The sequence below is a fragment of the Cyanistes caeruleus genome, chromosome Z (genome assembly GCF_971803275.1).
Source record: "Cyanistes caeruleus chromosome Z, bCyaCae1.hap1.1, whole genome shotgun sequence".
In the NCBI taxonomy this organism is placed as follows: Eukaryota; Metazoa; Chordata; class Aves; order Passeriformes; family Paridae; genus Cyanistes; species Cyanistes caeruleus.
The window spans coordinates 58,626,598-58,644,577 of record NC_141732.1 but is presented as its reverse complement, the minus strand read 5'-3'; the positions used below and the strand labels follow the sequence as shown (position 1 = coordinate 58,644,577).

At 37.5% G+C, this 17,980-nt stretch overlaps 1 protein-coding gene across 1 annotated transcript; it reads right to left on the bottom strand.

The window, feature by feature from the left end:
- Positions 1 to 1,361: 1,361 nt before the first annotated feature.
- Positions 1,362 to 17,856, bottom strand: LOC111941401 (betaine--homocysteine S-methyltransferase 1). The gene is made up of 8 exons (XM_086868957.1): positions 17,747 to 17,856; positions 13,899 to 14,031; positions 10,574 to 10,692; positions 8,368 to 8,559; positions 7,662 to 7,809; positions 6,619 to 6,801; positions 2,754 to 2,982; positions 1,362 to 2,260 (listed from the first exon to the last, which is right to left on the bottom strand). Exons 1-8 carry the CDS (start codon positions 17,783 to 17,785, stop codon positions 2,086 to 2,088), a joined length of 1,218 nt encoding a protein of 405 aa, XP_086725083.1. The 5' UTR covers positions 17,786 to 17,856; the 3' UTR covers positions 1,362 to 2,085.
- Between the last annotated feature and the right edge of the window lie 124 nt (positions 17,857 to 17,980).

Sequence of the window (17,980 nt, the reverse complement as noted above, 5' to 3'; positions counted from 1 at the left end):
TTGGTAGCTTGGTTGGCTTTGCTGGTTGGTTTTTTGGGGGTTTTGGGGATTTTTTTTGAGGCAGGGGCTGTTTGGTTTTTTTCAATAAGCCCAGCCTGTAATACAAATAAAACAGGGAATGTTTACTTCACCCCACTCTTGAGCCAGCTCTCATTTTCCATGTCTTCAAGTGGCCTTTAAGTATTTCTCATCATAATGTGTTAAAATTCACCTTTTTCAAAATGGGTATCAAAATTCAAAATCATATCTTCATAAATACCAGGTTTGTCAGTATTCTGTGTTGTGAAGGCATTCATTTCAATACAAATTTTTGCATGTTATGATAGATTCCAAAAAATCAGACCAGCTACTTATATAGTGTATGATGGTTAAGCAGCATTTTATGGCACAAGAAGTCCCTAAAGAGGTAATGATTGTTCAAAACATTTCAGTACCAGTTGTAGCCTTTGTTTTAAGCCACCTAACCATGCACATGTCCTTAATGTTACATGAATTGGCACTCCTGTTTTACAGATTTTGCAATATTCCACTCTCTGCAGAGGTAATGCTGAGAAGCATTTAGGAGGGAAAGGAGTTTTTAAAGCATATGAAGTATATATACTCACATAGACACTTTCTAAATAATTTGCATTTTAAAATTTCTTGATTTGTCTGCTTTTGGCTTTCAGGTGAAATTTCTAGCTAGTAAGTATTTTCATATGTCTTAAACCTGGGGAAGAGAGGCTTAAATCTGTCTGCCAATAACAGTCTGAAAAGGATACCTGAAGTTTCTCATTGAAGTGCTGCACATATGTTTTCTGAACTGCAGAATACCAGCATGGATAGAAATAAGCTTATACATAAAAACTAGTCTAACTAAATCTTTCAACACTAACTGTGAGAATGAGATTTTCATAAAGGTAGGTTGGGTGGAAATTCATTCTGGACAGAAATTGAAGTTGCATGGTACTTCACAAAAATAAATGATGGAAATGTGTCCTTTACAAGTCCCAGATATAGCGACACCCTTCCTATGAAAACCTTCTCAACAAATTGGTGTACAAACTCCTTGGGTTTTCTTAACATAAATGGATTGATCTATTTCCTAACAGAGTTCTTCATTTGTTAAAACTAAGATTGTAAAGAGAATCAGTCGGCTTACAAAAAAAAAGAAAAGAAAAAAAAAAGGCATGTTCTATTAATCTTTTAAACAGGAGTTGTATCTTAGAAACCTGTAGGGTTTTTGCTGTTTTAAGATAACCAAGTAATTAAAGTGAGATTTTCAGAAATCACCTGCATCATTTGAAAATTAGCTTTTTACTGGAGATAAATCATTCTTTTTGCGGTCTTACAATTTAAGGTGTAAAGATAATACAATACTATTTAATTATATTTTTAAAAATTTATTTCACTTTTTTTAGATTGCAGAGTAATTTCCTAAGCCTTTTAGTCCCCAGAAGAGTAAATCTTGTGTACATGCTACCTTAAGACAAAAACTGAGTTACCTACCTTCCATTTTTCTCTTCTAAAATCTCTCTGCATACAAGAAATTCCTGCAAGATCTCATTTTACTTAGGTTTTGATTACAATTAGTAAGATACATTTTTTAGTTTACTTTTATTCTCTTGAAACCAAGAAGATTACCACAAGTAATTGAGAGTTTGCATGTTCCTGCATTAGTTCTCAATAAATCTTGAGGTCTGAGGAAGCTTCTATAATACCAAACTGAAAACAGACTTGGGAGTTGAAGTCCATTGACACTGCATTCATAGATGGCTTTTACTTTTTTCACAGGTAAGGTGAACCAATTATTACTTTCCAGGTATTTCTGTGTCTACCCAATTAATGGCACCCACATAACAGAAGCTCAATTATTATGAGAATCCAAAATTACTTTTGACTGTGTATTCTCTAAACTATTTGTCCAGAGAAGTATTTTATTATCAAAGTTATACATATTTACTATGTAATCATATTCATTCTGCTTTTTTTTTCTCTTTCATTACATTTTAACTAATAAGACAGTACTCGTCTTCACAGATTTTCTTCTGAAGTATGAGATGGTCTGTAGATAAATCATTTTAAGATTTACACAACTGCAGTGGATTAGAACTTCTTTTTCTGGAAGAGCTCCTTCAGCTGTTGTTCAGTTGTTGCTTCTTTCTGTTGCATCAGCTCCTTGGCTCCTTTGGTCACTCCCCAGCCATCTGGCTTTGACATGCAAGGACAATATGGCCTGCCTGAAGCAGGCTTCAGATTCTCCCAGTATTCTTTTCTTGCCCTAAATAAAGAAAAAGAAATTTAGGGCTTTTCCCAGCACCTCATAATATTGAAGGAAAAGTGGCTTAAATGACAGTTGCAAAGGTCATCTGACTTGTAAAGATTGACATTATATTTAGGTATAAATGTATGAATGAAAATACGCAGTTAAATGCTACATGCTTAAAAATTATCTTTAAAAGTATCTTTCCATCTTTGAAAGGAAAACTGTAAGCTAGCCACCATTAGGAGCTGATTTACAATATTCTTTCAGATTTTCCTTTTCATTGTCATGAATTACATTCACAGGAGCTCTTCTCCTTCTCCTTCACCCCATTCCCTGCTCCTAGGTCAGCTTCAATTCTTTGAAATTATTAAACATAAACATATCATTCTAAACATAGAATGTTTACAGTGATATTTAGATGCCCATATCAGCTAAGCCAGTATGCTCTGTGAAGCAATGTAATCCTTTGCAAAAGGTATGTGCTGGTTTCCAGGTCAGATATACGTACCTTGCTCTCACCCAGGGTTTGGTATGCATGCTCAGGTTATCACCCCAGTTACCATGTTTCTCAGAAGCTTCTGGCAAAAATCCTCTTTCAGGAGCCAACTCCTCAGCTATTGCTCGGATATGGTATGGCTCAAACCCACAGCAGCCTCCAATGAAACGAATTCCCAAGTCATAGGCCTTTCTTGCGTATTTCTGAATGTCCCATCTGGTGGCAATTCTTGGCTCCAGACCTGAAAAGACATTAATATCTTAAGTTTCCACCATGGTCCATTCAATTTTTACCCTTTTTTTTTTGATAAGAAATCACATTGTTGAAACACTTGCACTCTGTTTGCAAAAGTGGTTGTAGATGTAGACGTACATGTTTGTACTGTTTGACCTAGAATCAGTGATTCAAACCTCCAGAAGGCTGGCTTTCAGATTCTGCAGTGCTCTGCTGACCTGTGCTTGTAAGCATTTTTGGCCTTGCTAAACAGCACCTAGTATCTTCAGAGGCTGATCATATTTCCCATGCTGCAGAGTTCTTAGCTGAAGAATTGAATATTTTTAGTGTTATGGCTATATTTCCTAATAAACAATCAATACCTGGGAAAACCGGTCATCACACACTAGTCTGTGAAAGGAGAAGATATCAGCCTACTGGAATAGGGATAATCCTGCTCATTATTCCTCAGAAATGCTTATTACACTTCTTTCCACAATTGTATACTGGCAGACATTTGTTTCAGCTGGGTTCTGTAGCTATTTCTTAGCTCAGCCTTTAGTTATAATCCAAATCATGGGCAGCTTGCTGCCTCAAAATTCCTTGTGGAAAGTTCTGTATGTAGGTAAGTTAGAATGCTATCTTTATCTTCATCCCTTCTCTCTGCTGCAAGTTGTGTTGAGCGTTGTGATGGAATAACAAGAGCTGAGAGAGAAGACTTGTGGTAGGAAAGGTGTAAAAAGTGAGAAAAGAAAGGAAAAGCACACCTCAAGGAGCTCAAGGCACAAGAGTGGCATAACTGGAAAGAAAATAATAGAGACTGAAGAAGAAACTTTAAGAAATATAAACACATAAATAAAAGAATAAAAGTCCTCCCAATTCTTAATGCCCATGCATATCTGCAGGACATGAACCAGCATGGTTATCAGGCAGGTGTAGCATGATGTCTGCACTGAACACTGCTGGGAAAAGAAGCTGTGGTTGAGGTAGTAAGGCTCCAGCAACACAAAGGAGAGGTAGGATTGAAGAATGTCCTGTCCCAAAAATGCCTAACATGCAAGAAGTTGATACAAAGCAGATATACTCAAAGCCCATTTTGTAGTTAAGAATCAGGTTCACAAATTGAAAAGCAGAAGGAAGACAATTAAATATTCTTATGCATAAAATTATTGGTCTCAGAGGGAAAGATGGGACAAAGGAAAAGCAGGGGGACTAGAACTGGAAATTGAAAATTTAGATTAAGCATTTTAGAAAGTTGTTCAAATAAAAACAAGCTTTTGTACAGTGCTGCAGATATGATAGAAAGCATCAGAAGCACAAATGCATTATTTCCTTTTCTTTCACATATCATTTAAAAGCAAATGCAAAATTTATACAAATGATCAACAGTAAGAATGCATCATTGTGCACTCAACATACACCTGTATAAGCAACTAAACTTCAGGGGAACAGTAAGTATAGTTTGTTTCCTAGTCCTCTCCATCACCCTGTCACAATCCATGTGACCTGATGAGGTGAATTCATCTGACGGCAAATGAAGTGGCTGAGCCACTGTCCATCATGTATGAAAACTCGTGACAGTCCAATGAAATTCCTAGTGACTGGAGAAGGGGAAACATAACCCACACTTTTAAAAAAGGCAAACAAGGAAAAGCCAGAGAAATACAGAGCAGTCAGTCTTACAGTGCCCAGAAACATCTTGGATCAGATCCCCTGGAAGCTATACTAAGGCACATGGAAAATAAGGATGTGATTGGTGGCAGCCAACATAACTTTACTGAGGGCAAATTGTGCATACAAATTTGGTGGCCTCCTATGGTGGGGTTACAATATTGGTGGAGAAGGGAAGAGTGATTAATGTCACCTTCCTGGACTTCTGCAAAGCATTTGATACTGTCCCACACAATATCCTTGTCTCTAAAGTGGAGAGACATACTCCCAAAATTGACTAACATTTTATTTTTCCATGTCTCTCAATATGATACTTTTCTCAGCTTTATTCAGAATTAAATATCTGTAATTTAACACTTCTTGATGAGAAAAACTGTAACATGCTTCTAGATTTGCCCCCTTGATACACCTAGCCTTGAGATAATTTGGTATGGTTTCAGTGACCAGGTCATTTATTTCTAAAACATTGTCCTTATTTAACGGGTGACATTTCAGAGAAATTGTAGTAATGCAGAAGAGAAAACATAGAAAAATGGAAGAAGTTCTTTAGAAAAATAAATACTTCTGGTGTCTAGTTTCTGGAGTTTGTCGATATGATATACCTAACGCTTTTCCAGAAACTTAGATCTTGTTGCCCTCTACAGAGTTTATGTACTCTTCAGATATCTAAGTATCTCTCTCTTACTGCCTTCATGAAAACCAGGTAATTTGATCAGTGAAACAATGATTTACTGAACAGATTATCTACTGTCAAGCAATCAATTGCTTCTTCTGGGTTTTGAAAACACTCAGAGCCGGTCTTCACCAATTAATTATTCATGTCAATTCTAAATGCTGAGATGTCATACAGATTGCTTATAGCACACAAGCCAAGAACTGTAACAAACCAAAGTGAATCCTTCTATTCACTTGATTGCTTACTGCATCTGTTTGATTTTTTTTTTCTGCTTGCAATCAGAGGAACTATATGACAGAATGAATAGGATAAATGAGTTCCTAACACTTTTAAACATCTTAGATATTTTCAGGACTCAGACGTGTTATTACCATTTAATGAATGCCTCAGGCTCATGCTTTATTCTCTTTCCTTCATTTATGTAAAGAGAGGAATTTAAAGAAAAAAAAAATTAGCTTCCTGAAAATCACATCTACTTCTCAATCTTTTTGCTGCAAATTCAAATTGTGACTGTTTTAATACCATTTACTCTGATCTTGAAAAGGAGGGTGTATGGTATCTGAAAATGAAAGAATTTTCTAATCAGCCTTAAAATGTTTAAGCTGATTTTGCCTTTATGTTAAAGGGCTCCTTTACTCACGTGAAAATAAGCCCTAAATACACAACTCTTATATAAATATTAAATGGCTGAATCTTTCTGTTTTTGTGGAGTTTCTCCTGAGCATACATGTTATAGACTTCTTCTCCAAACTACTAATTTGTTAGAAATATTCAAGTCCCCTTTCTGGTGTTTCTCTAATATCACAAACATTAGACAGTTACACTTACAAGACTGAACTACTATGAGCGCTTCTATATCCATGGTATTGCATTGTACATTACATCCTTACACAGGTAAACATAGGCCTTGTGGGATAGATGTCACAGCCCAGAAAAATGGGGGTTTTTTAGTATATTTGCTGCAGCTCTTTGGATGGTTTATAGCTGTCCTGAACAGGGTTCTACAGCATGAGGAAGAACATTTTTAAAATTAATTTAGATTGTGACATTTTAACTCTTTTTATCACAATTACACATTGAGTCATGTGCTGTGATATACCAAAGTATTCTCACTACATGGATGATCTTTACTGCAATATTACATTTTGATCTGTCTGGAAAATGCTAGACAGGATAACTAGGACTCATTGTATTGAATAAAAGGGCATCTTGCAGCTTCAGCTGTACTAAAAGCTAAGGGTAAAAAAAAAAGCCAGAAACAACCAATAAAGCAAAGCCGACAAACCACCATGAACAAAAAAGATACCCTTGTCTTACCGAAAGGAAATTCCGGAAGATCAATAAACCCCTGCTTTCCACAGTCAGGTGTATGGAAAGCAAGTGGCTGGCACATCAGGTGGGCTTTCAGTTTAGCGGCCTGCAAGCCCTCTTTCATCAGCCTCACAGTTTCAACAGAAGTTTCTGGATCAAAATGGCAGTTGACTCCAACTATAGAAGCACCTAGGAGGAGGAAAGTAACTTCAAGTCACAACTCCCCGGGAAGTGGGAGATGAAAGTTCCATAGCACCCTAGAAGCAATGTTGTCCATCTTCACATCAGTGTTATGGAAACAAGGCAGCTGTGCTAGAGCCAGGCACAGAGGCTGATTATGCAATTTACATCTCAGCTGCACTCGTCTTTACCTTTCTAATGATGAATCACATCTTCTACCCTCCTACAGATGTTTTTTCTTACAGTGCTTAATCAGTGAGGTCTGATTATGCAGAGCCACACATTCAAACAGGTAGCAGGTTCCTAACACAAGTTCTACCTTTGGATTTCAACTGCAACTTGAAAGGAAGAGAGAAGTTCTGAATAGATAAGTAAACCTGTGTATCTTTACTCATCATGTCCCTGATTAATTTCTTTTCTCCTTCCCCTTGTCCTGTAGAAAACAGCCTCTGACAGGCAAAATGATTAATTTTTTCATCTTCTTAATTCTCTCATCTTGAACTTGAACTGCGTGCAAAACAAAGAGCAGAGAATCAAAGGCAACTTTGTGCTTGTGATTCTAGAATTTGGGGATAGGTCTGCAGTGAAATTTGAGTAGGTTTAGGATTTTACTGTATTGAGTATCAGTTGTCTATGGCTATTGCTTGCACCCATTTCATACTGATTATCAAGGATTTCCTAGCTGTATTTCCATATGTTTTCACAAGACTGTTCCAGTAAAGTATATATAAACACTTTTTTACAGAGTCAAAACCCTTACCAGATATAACTGGGAAACCCCTACTTGAGATACACATCTATTTATTTCAATAATTAGGGACTTCACTTTGTTCCATACTTTTAAAGGGCCCAATAAAACAGATTCTTACCAGCCTTTACCAGCTGGACAGCACATTGTCCAGGGGACACTCCATGCATGTCTCCTTCTGGACCAATGCACATCGTAGCTGCAACTGGCTTTCCAGATTCTTTTAGAACTTCAACTGCCCAGACAGCCTCTTCAACATGTTCAAAATACTGAAAGAAATTAAAACTAGTCTATTTTGTTTCTCAGCAATGAAATATAAAAATATCAATCCAGACCCGAAATTCAGCATCAATACAATAATTTGATTTTTTTTCTGATTTATACTAACATAATTCAATTGAGTTTACTGGCCACACAGTTAAAAAAGGATTTTTAAAAGGGAGTAAAAGTAAATTAAAAATAATGATACTTTTGTTTCAGAATAAGAATGTCCATATGGGTGGTTAATCAGGGATTAACCCAAACACTATTGTCAACTAGGAAAGTCATCTTAGGTCACTTTCCAGGTACTGAAATAAGTAGGGGTTAGTCAAGATTCCCTCAACATTTTCTCTTTGTATCAGTACAGAATTTTACTTAACTGAAGTAGAAATTTCCATTTCAAGGTCCTATTCTAGAACACCTGCAAATGTTGGTGGGCATTTAGAAAAATATCTGATACCACTGGGATAAAAGCACAGAAAAAAATTTCAAAGGAGGTAGCAACATGTAGTGATAGTTCCTTCAGTAGACTAGACATTGTAACACTGTGCCAGTTTTACATTTACCTCTGCAATTAAGAAGTCCACATTCTTCTTCATAAAAACTTCCAGCTGCTTTCGAAAGGCTGCTTTAACCTCTGTTTTATCCTTGCAGCTTAAGTAAGATGGTGTTTGACTGACTCCTCCAGCCACTAAAGCATCACCTTCATTAGCCACTTCTCTTGCAATGTCACAAGCAGCTTCATTCACTTTGTGGCACTGTGTGAACACAGATTCTGTTAGTTTTCTCTTACCAGAAGTATGCATATAATTTCAGAACCCTAGAAGGACAAAAATAGTCAAAACTCATAATGGCTTTTTCATATTTTTTTAAAAGTTTAATAAAATGTAATTAAAATCAAATGTATTTTTAAGTAATACTGTTAAGTGAGATTAGATCCTTTCAACCAGTAGCAAACATTAGGATTTCTTGTCTCTTCTAAGTTATTTATTATCAAATACTACAAAATACATTACCTTTAATAGATCTTACACAAATAGCCTGTAAAAAGCAAGCATTTGGCATGAAGTAGAAATTGCTTTGCCTCTTAGAGAATGAGTTAGTTACGTTTAAGCATATGCTTTCATTCTGAAATTTGTGGATGGAAAAAGAAATATATGGGAATTTCAACTTTTCTTTTTAGATGTATTTTAGTGTTCTGATAATTAACACCTGCCACCCCCAATATAATATTCATACAGGGTTATTTAAGACCTTTTTAAAATGGTATCATTTGTTATGTGATGTTAAAGTTGCCAACTTAAATAAAGGGAAAAATATTGTTAATTAATCACCTAGACTGAAAGTCATATTCTTTCTGTATCTAAACTGGGATGACTAGAACAGCTCTTCAAAAAGAAGTTAAACTAAGAAAAAGAAAAGTATCTAGGAAAAATCATCATTGTTGTGATATTTTACAAGAATTGATTATGGCAGGTTTCTCTGCAGTCCACAGACTATTTAGAATCTCCATTGTCTTCTCTCAGCTGAAGTTTTACATTGTTGCCTTAAAAACCCAGCTGATTGTTAAGGCTGTTGCTGACAGAATGTCTTCCATTTGCACTTGTGCATGGGTATATGTTTATGGACTCTGACAGGTGGAACCATACATGTCTTTAATCCTGTAGGAACCTGATTCTAGAGCTGGCAGGAAATAAATTTTGAGAGGTTTGATGTAAAGCGATCCCATTGCCAAGTGCTCTCCAGCCTTTATAATTTTGCATGTCAGCAAGAATTGAAACATGGCTTGTTCCAGAGATACTGTATTTCTGCGGCTGCCACTTCAGACATCTCAGTGTTCCATCTATTGATTGTAAAAGGTACAGCATTTCAGATAAATTTGGTCATATGACATTTTGGTATGACCTCAATTAAGCCTCAAGTGTTTCCCTAGTGTCCAGATTGTTCTAATTTCTTACTAAGGATATCTTCACAGATACAGATCCTTCCTCCCTGAGCCCTGGAGAGTTTTCTCTAATTTGCAGAAGACAAAATGTACAGTAGGACCAAAGAAACGGGATCAGAGAAACCACTCGATGCCAAACCTTCTAGTCTCAAAAGAACTTTATAGAAATGTTTGGCCAGAAATTACACTGGACCTTGGGCCTGTGTCTAGTAAACATGCCCAGCATCCTACAATTCCTCTCTGTAGGAGGTAAGAAAACACTGACGTGGTACTTCTGCTGATGTAACAAATTACCTTCACACAAGAGACAGGAAATACTGACTAGAGTGTATAGCTTGGATTGTTTCTGGACTGTAAGTTGCTGCTTAACAAAGATGTTGTTCTAAAACCATTTTGTTCTCATTAGCTTCTCATTATTCTCTAAGATTCTTCATCATTTTTACAGTTCAGTCATTTATCTAGATGTTAAAACATTTCTGTTTTTTCACTACTTTTGCCCTCTGTGCATTTAGTACTCTGTGTAATCTTTGTATCAAAACTCCAGTAAACTCATCTTCTCAGATAAAAATGCAGAAAAAATACAGTGTGGGCATTCTCTTCCCTGTCTTCATCCTTACCCCATTTTGTGTTTGATTTTTGTTTTGGTTTGGGGTTTTTTGTCACATCACCTTGATTTTTTTGCTATTTCAAACTCTGAAATTCCATCATCTTATTCTCTGGTCCTCAAATAAAGCCAAAACTGTTAGGACAAACTTGATAATCTCTCTGCCAAACCTTTTGAAATGGATCAACTTCTTTCATATCTCCATCAAAACTGTTTTACTCACACTTATTTTCTCAGCTACATAATTGCCTCTGTTCTCTAATTTGTCCTCACTGGCATAAAAGGTGAAGGTCTGCAGAACATTGGCTCCAGCTCTGAGGAATTCTCGGTGAAGCTGACGAACTGAAAATTAAGAGACAAAGTTATTACTATGCTATCCCAAAATCTAGTGTTTATTGATGCAATGTTACGGTAAAATAAGTGGCATTGTGTTTAATAGAAGATCTATTATGAGATATTAGAAGAAGTACCTAAGCCTGCATGGAATTTCATTCTTCCCATCATCACAACATTAGGTAGAAAATTTTCTCCTTTTCTCCTTCTCTGCTAAGAATGACTGAAGACTTCTATATAGTTTAGCTGCAGATTCAGTTTTGCCTGCCAGTTTGTCTATCCTCTATTTTCTGCAGTCCTTCACATCTCCCAGATACAGAGATTCATAGAACTTTTTTGTAGTGATTTAGGAAAGGATAACAGATGTCTGACAAAAGAATGTGAGAGCATAAGAAGGAATACCAGACAAAAGGTTCTTCAAATGAAAAAGCTGTCTTTCCTCAGCTTCTATATTAGGAAGAAGAAAACAGAAGGAAGTATCATAGCAACATATTAAGGGACAAGATATTAATTACATGGAAGAATACAGTGTTTCTTTGCCTCTTATATTTTGCATTTTTGAGTCTTCTCCCCCAACAAAGCTTTGAAAGAGTCTAGTCAGCCAAAACCAAAGCTCTATTTTTGCTAAATACATCTTTAATTAAAAGAGTATTTGTTGCTTGAGAAAAGTGACTCACAGTACAGAGTTAATTCTTCCCATATGTCTCCACATATGATGATTTTATCACATAGACAACAGTCCTTTTAAAGGAAAGGTTACCATTACTTTTAATAGACAAATTTCCTACATTAGGACTCTGGAAAAAGGTTCTGTAGTGGTAGCTTGGGTCTTTCTGGCTGTAAGCAGTACTCTGCAATTGCCACAGCAGGAAAGAACAGCAACTGTCAATTGATTTTATATATATGCCCACAGAATAATAATTAAAATAGTTACTAGAATGCATTAAACACTCAACAGCTTATAGCAAATACAGGAATTCTCTATGTACTGTACACAAGATACTTACTACCTACACACACAAGAACACTGCAATTTCTGTGGCAGATGTTTAGAAAAGTTTTCCTGAAGTTCTAGTTTATCACAGCTCATTGTCTACAGACACAGTTTGTGTCACTAAAAAAAAATCCAAGTTTGTCACGAGAATAAAATTACTCCCGTATGCTGCAAAAAGAACAGCTTCCCACACCAGAGAAGCTCAAACAGCATTTTGTGTTGCTAGAATCAACCTGCATACATGCAAGCATGTCTGATTTCAGTGGAGTCCTTTTCTCTACTGGTACAGTATTTTATTTCTCGTTGTCACCCTGGGTGATTACAAAGCGCTTCTTTCAAACCCACAGCACTCTGCAATATCAAAACCCCAAACTACTCTGTAGTTTACTTGTGAGACTTCCAGCATGTTTCCTCCAGCATTTGAGAAATGCATTTGAGTCACAGTCACATATGAGGCTAAACCATTATTAGTAATTTGATACATTTTAGGAGTCAGATGTGTAACGCAAATTTTTCATTTAAATCCATCATGAGTTGGACATTTCATAAAAGACACAGACATAAGCTGTGAGGAGATAGGGGCAATAAGCACCCATGCACATGGCTCACTACAGGGCAATACCTGATCTGTTTCAGGAGAAAAATTTAGATCTCCTAATTTCTACAATTATCAGTCTGGCAAATCTTCTCTTTTGTAATATAGTTAATGGCCTTGAACTATTTTCTTTTTTTCTTTTATTCCCTTTTGCTCTCTGAGAACTTCCTTCTTTTTCCTCTCCTTATAAAGACAAGAAGCTTTGGTTTTTACACCCACTGGCTCTGCCAGCTGCTCCTTGTGTTCTATTACATCTGCTTTCAAAGTAACATGACCCTTGAGGGAGCAGGAGCAAAAAACAGTAATGAAGGGAAAGCAGCCCCACTGTACAAAAAGAAATGAACATATTTGCCCTGAAGGATGGTTTTATAAATGGCCTATAAGAGACATATGCAGAGCATCGAGGGCTTTTGAGGTGCAAAAGTAACAAGCAAAGGGGGAAAAAAGACAAGTGCTATGAGCTGTAAGATGGAACATGCAGAGGCAGACAGAAGTGGATGTAGCGAGAAATAGAGAAATGATGGAATGTGTCTTTAGGAGATGAGAGTCAGCAAATTAGGTAATCAACCCTTAAACCTTTCCTGGAGTTCTGCATTATCTAGAGCTGCCCATAACCTTAAATTTGGGATGCTAAGTGACACATAAGTGACATTTGAAGGCTGAGAAGGATTAGGCCAAATAAACACATGAAATGTACAAAGTGATGTAACAGAGAGAACTAAGACATCTCTCCTACTACTCCTCTTCCTTTTTCTCCCCTTTACCAGGAAAAGACTAATTTGGAATGGAAAAAACTTGAAGAAAATTTTTCCAGTGGGATATTCTGAATTTACTTGTGGGATTAACTGCACATCATATTACTAGGGCAAATGCTTTCTTGCAATGAAGCATGCATAAATAGATAATACCATCTGCTTCTGCAATATTTATGCTAAACACAACAGTCTTTGCGCTGGAAGGCATAGAATGGCTGGTCATTTTTTCTCTGTCTACCTTAAGAGAGTTACTCTGTTACATGTTTATTTTAATTTTTAGGTTCCTATCAGGTTTATCATTCCCCATTTTACAGTGGAGCCAGAAGCATCAAACACTCCATTACAAGGTTTATTAAAAACTGCCATTTCTCTGAAAGAATTGATTGAAAAACTATTTCAGTTTATAAATATAATGACTGACTAGAACAAAACAAAACAGATATTTAACTGTAGAATTCCTTTTCATAAGATATTTTAAATGACAAGATTTAATTGATTAGCGCAAGGACAGACTGGGCAAACCCATGAGAGAGAATTCACTGAATGTTATTAAACACAAATACAACCACATCCGCATCAAAAAGTCCCTGTGATGCAAGTTATTGGAAGTTGCATCAGAGAGCATTCTGAAGAGTTATCAACAGATGTTTGTACTACTCTTATTCTTACCCAGCCAATTTCTTTTGGCCAGTATTAGAGCAAGAAAAACAGGCAAGATGAGCAGTTTTTAGGCTGTGCTTCATGTAGTTCTACAGTGTCAAGGAACACTTGTATTTAAAAAACTACTCCGAGTTCCTATATATTTATTATTTAGCCAACCATTACACTGTTTACATTCTCTATAGGAATATAATTTTCCAGTAAAACTGACCTGCTTCTGGGTGTTCTACAGTAGCTTCAGGAGTCCAAGGCCCAGCTTTTACATACCCCCTCTTTTCAAGAGCAAAGACAAATCCTCCATCTCCAATCACAATTTCTCCGGCATCCAAGCGTTCTAGAATACCCTGGAGAAAACATGAGGGCAGGTTAACAAAAACAGTTCTTCAGTTTGGTGGATATTTTCTATATTTGCAAGGCAGATACAAATATCTGAGAGCTAGCAGAAATATTTTTGTCACGATAATAAAAAGTAATAAATTTCCTTCTTGAAATTCTAATTAAAGAATGGTAGATGTGCTCTTCATAGCACAAGGCTTTAATATGCACACATACATTATGTGTAAGACTTCTCATTAGTCACTTATATTATATTCCAGAGATATTGCTCCCAGAACTGTCAGTGGTCCAATTCTGTTCCTAGGAAAGTAATATGCCATCTCAAATTCTCCTGTAAAATACGTGAGAAACTTCTTAAAATAAAACATTAGTACCACCAATGTCTCTATTAGCTTATCTGCCCTCTAGCTTCCAATGACACCTTGACAGAGCCCCACCACAAGCAGCTTGTGACACCAGATGGCACAACAGGCATCACAGGAAAGTACGCATGCAACAGTTTCCTACCAAACAAGATCCATCTCAGAAAGCTGACTTGCAGTTTCTGACAGTCTTTTCACAGGCCTGGGTTTGTTTACCCAGATTTACAAAATGAAAGAAAACCCTGTTTGTATTACAGAGCCCTGAAATGTTTTAGAGTTTCAGAGTGCCAAATTAGAGACCTTAAAGAAGCAAGATTAAGCTTGCTTCTCCCTTGAACTCCACGCTAACACAAGAAAAGTGGCATTGTTTTTTTTGTAAAACTGAAAAACATGTGAATAAATATTGGTTTCTTCTAAAATATGTTACATTTTTATTACTTTCATTGCTTCATTAACTTGTATGAAATTTCTAAAAAGTACCTTGCTATTAGAGTAGGATTCATTTCTACTATTTGGTGGCAACCATAATTCTATCTGTATTAAAAAGTGGTTGAATGAAGACTACATATGTGAAGGTAGTGAGCACAGGAAAAGAATTAATCAAAGGTAAGACTGAAATTTCCATCCATAATTTTCTTGATGGCACTGACTTTTCAACAAAAGAGATTTGAGGGAAAAGGAAAAATAAAAGCCTTGTGGACATAGATTTGAGTGTGATTTTCATGCTTAGTGGATGGGTCTTTTAACAATTACCCTTCAAACTTCAATAATTTTCTTTCTTGGTAGTTTCCTTTTCACTAATACAATAATCTCATGCCATATGTCCAGCAAAGAGAAACACTCATGGCATCTCATGACTGCTGTTTAGGCAGAACAAGAGCATGCCTTTCCAAGAGTAAAGAGCACAGTACCAGGTGTGCCAGTTCCAGTGCCAAGCACAGCAGGGTAAGGCTCCTTGTAGGCTACAAAGCCTGGCTGAGAGCATCCCTTGCTTTGGCTGAGCCACTGCCGTTGCAGCAAAATGGCAAGACTGGTCTGTACAGTGCTGCTGTGCAAAGCTTTGCCAAGTGTTGGCCTGCAAATCTCTGCATCAGATTCCTTTGCATGCTACAGACTAGCCAAAATATTGACCCAATTAACTTTAAAACTTTAACAAAGTATGCAAGTTTTTAATCTTTTTCCCACAGAATGAGGGAGAAACAATTTTAGCGTAAATGTCAGAAGGTTTTGTAAAGATTGTGTTTGCAATATACTAACTTTAATTTGTAACAGAATGCCTCAAATGGGGCCAGCAAAACCCACTTCTTGAGTCTGTGCTTCCTCTGTCTGCCAAAGAATCTTTTGTAAATGAAGCCTGCTTCAGAAATTTAATACGCAGAGAACAGGCGTGCAGAGGAAAAAGAAATCTTTATGCTAAAGACAGCCTCAGCTGTTGTTTTTTAGCTGAACATTAATAGGCACAAAATGACATAACAAGTAAGTATTATATTTATTATTATATTATGTATGTATTTAAATGTACTACATCAGAACTTCCTTTTAACAAGTTGCTTCTAGTATTTAATAGCAGTTTTTCTTCACAGTTCTGTTTCTTTTGAAGCAGAAGTAATTTTTGATACACAGAAGCAACATCAGCCATGTTTTATTAGACCATGGCACCTTGGTAGTTATGATATATTAAATTTAGCACCAGACTATCTAATGGAAGGAGAGATCAATACAAAGCACAAAATACTTAGTAAGATCTTAGTTTGTCAGTTCATGCTGAATTCAAATTGAAATAACCTTTTTGCAAACTTTATTATAGGTCTGATATCTTCTCTTCACACCATTTTTACTTTAAATACTGCACAAAATGCTACCTATTTAACTACCATACAGCTAACTGAAGTTCAGCATCACCATTGTTTTGTTCAGAGACCTACAGCTGTGTGTTCATGTCTAATCCAGATCAAAATTGTACTGTCAGGTGATCTGGGAGGAGACAAATCTGATGTTAAATTACGAAAACCAGTGTGTGTAAAAAGCTATCCAAGGTTTTTTTTTGAGCTGTCTTTTGCTGCTATATTTTGCTACTATGAATGAAGTTGTGCCACATGGTCCATACACCTATACATGGGAAGCATGAGGCCAAATGCCTCTATGAAGATATTCCTACTACCATCTTTAGGCATGTAACTGTGCTGTGTAAGTGAAAAGCCTGCTTGGTCAACCTATAACCCACCTTTTCAACAGTGGAGAAAATAAACCTTGAAACAACTATTCACATCTCAAGCCTTCAAGAGAAGTCCACTGTTTGTAGGGGGAATTTTGGACAGCTTTCTTCTGCTAAGTGTTTTGGTATACACCAAAATATAAAAAGCAGAACAAATACCCTTCACCTTCCTCCTTTATAACCCATCTACCTGTAGGACTTAGAGCTCACAGACTTCTTCCCATCTATTTCTGCTCTTTTGCTCTACACATAAAAAGGAGTAAAACCCATTCTGAGAAAGATGTGCTCTCTCAATGGCAATAGTGTCCTTTAAACAAGAGACAGAATACTGCTGAAGATTCTGCTGACCTTCTCAAGCAGCAGTGCAGGGCACTGATGTATGTCAGAGTTTCACTTAGATGTTGCTCATAGCTTTGCCTTAATGGCCTGAATGGCTAGTGCCTGGATAACTTTTTATACTGGCTTATTTCTTTAGCTAAATGGGGGAGCAATGGGCGTGCATACATAGGAATCTGGGTTGATGTAAACACTAGTCCTATTAATCAAGGGGTGAGCTTTTAAACTAAAGAGACCTTTTAAACAGAGAAGGCAGGATGCTGGGGACAGAAATCTCATCCAATGACAGTTTTTCCTTAAAATATTTACAATTTTAATTTGCAGTGCAAATTTGCAAGTACTGCTTAATTTGTGTTATCAAACAATATTACATTAACTAGTTTTGTACTCTGGTGGCTCTACTCTATGTGTTCAGAGAAACAAAGAATAGCTGAGCTGTGACTGTGTTAAGATCAACCTAATTTTTCTATCTCATAACGATGCCCAAATATCTTTAAGGTCTCAATGCTGAGCAGGTACAATTATCATGGCTTTATTTTAGGTTTTCACTAGATCACCTTACCTGCGGAGACACCGAGTACCTTAGCGGGAGGTTAACCGGCGAGGATCAAGGGTAGTGCCACTCAAAAAGAGCTGCCCTGGCGGGAGAGGCGGCCGGGAGCTCTGCCCTGTGCCGGGCTCCAGCGCGGGGCTGCTCCCCCGCACTGCCCTGTCCCGCCCGCGGCGGAGGCGCCGCCGAGGGGGCTCAGCTGCCGTGCCCACGGCGGGCAGCGGCCGGGTCTGCGCGAGGGAGGGAGACGGGAGATTTACCCTTTTGCCCTGTTTCGCGGTCTTCCGGATCGGCAGCATCTTCTTCGCCCAGGGACGCTGGCTGCCCGGCTATGCCCCGACGGCCCGGCACGAACCTCAGCCCAGCGGGCTCTCCGGCCGCAGGTTTATAGCCCGAGGAGGAGGCGGGACGCTGTGGGCAGCGCTGCAGGCGGTACCCCCGCCCGGCCCGGCCCCTGACCCCGGTTCGGCCGGGGCTCCCCAGCCGAGGTCCGG

Bases quoted from the DNA above. Each gene is read 5' to 3' on its own strand.
- LOC111941401 (XM_086868957.1), bottom strand. From the start codon at position 17,785: ATGCTGCCGATCCGGAAGACCGCGAAACAGGGCAAAAGG. The intron at 8,560-10,573 runs GTGAGTAAAACA...GTGTTCACACAG, and splicing joins ATGTAGCTGAGAAAATAAGT to TGCCACAAAGTGAATGAAGC. The intron at 7,810-8,367 runs GTAAATGTAAAA...AATTTCTTTCAG, and splicing joins TGGACTTCTTAATTGCAGAG to TATTTTGAACATGTTGAAGA.